The sequence below is a fragment of the Penaeus monodon genome, chromosome 21 (assembly GCF_015228065.2).
Source record: "Penaeus monodon isolate SGIC_2016 chromosome 21, NSTDA_Pmon_1, whole genome shotgun sequence".
Lineage (NCBI taxonomy): Eukaryota > Metazoa > Arthropoda > Malacostraca > Decapoda > Penaeidae > Penaeus > Penaeus monodon.
In genome coordinates this window covers 27,741,753-27,742,782 of record NC_051406.1, presented here as the reverse complement: position 1 = coordinate 27,742,782, position 1,030 = coordinate 27,741,753, and the positions used below count along the sequence as shown (strand labels likewise).

Here is a 1,030-nt window from a genome sequence, read left to right as displayed (position 1 = left end):
ATAGTATACTATGATCCTATTTATTTTCTCATTTGGGTTCATGTGCAGTTTGGCTGTTATTTTTTGCACATCAGAATCCAAGAAATAATGTCTTACAAGATAAACCTATTTATATTTCAGTGAAGGTAAAGGTTCTTATGCCACTCTTGGTCACCAACTAGGAACAAGCATCAGGGAGCTGCATCGCTGTCTATCATTAGCCCTTCTATCTGAAAAGTTTCCAGGTGCTCTCGTGAGAACTTTAAAAACCATTGAACTGCTAGTTGAAAATGTTAACTACTCAAAGCTGAAACCAGGAATGTTGACAAAAGTTGTTACTCATGTCAAATACTTCATGAGATATAAAGGTAAGCATAACTTTAGGGTAAATTTTAGGAGCACTGTGCCAGTATGTATGTATACCTAAACATAGCACTTCAGGTAGTAGAATCAATTCCTTTAAAAGCATAGCACAGAGTACACAAACCTTCCTAACTCAATCCCTTTTTCTTACAGAGGCTGTAGTTCGAGCCAATGCTTTTTCAGTGATGGTGAGTGTGCTCATGATCAAGCCACAAGTGCCTGAACTACAAGACATCCTTTTGCGCTTCAAGACTCCTGCTCCGGCAACATTAGTCTCCCCTCCTGAAGTCACACCTCCATCACTCTTGGAAGAGGAACTTCCAGGGGAGGAAGAGGAGCTGGTCGATGATGAGAATGAGGAGGCAGAATCTAAACTGGAAAAGAAAATGGCAATGATGAATTGGGTAACTTCTTTCATCTTTTTTATGGGCTTTTGGTTTCCCCTTTATGAAGGAGATTGGACGGTGAACATTTTGTTTTTAGAATACTTTATGTGATATACAAGGTACAATGTAATGAAACTGTAGTATTGTGGGATAGTAAAACAGTGAAAGAAAAGGTGCAAATATATTTTTTTTAATTTGTCACTATAAAGAAAAAAAAAATCAAAATAAAAGTTTGTGTCACTGTAAAGTTTTTAAAATCCTCTGAGGTCTTTCATTATCAAAGAATTATAACTATTGCAGCT

The 1,030-nt window shown here is 36.8% G+C and overlaps 1 protein-coding gene across 1 annotated transcript in view; it reads left to right on the top strand.

Annotated features, from left to right (window-relative positions):
• LOC119586405 (HEAT repeat-containing protein 6-like) overlaps positions 1-1,030 on the top strand; it is a gene marked incomplete at its 5' end in the record, with an annotated part of 21,453 nt that overhangs the window by 4,687 nt on the left and 15,736 nt on the right. Inside the window, 3 exon segments of the mRNA XM_037935127.1 lie at positions 121-347; positions 496-746; positions 1,029-1,030. The exon segment at positions 1,029-1,030 is cut by the window's right edge and continues 133 nt beyond it. Of these exon segments, the coding sequence (XP_037791055.1) occupies positions 121-347; positions 496-746; positions 1,029-1,030 (480 nt within the window).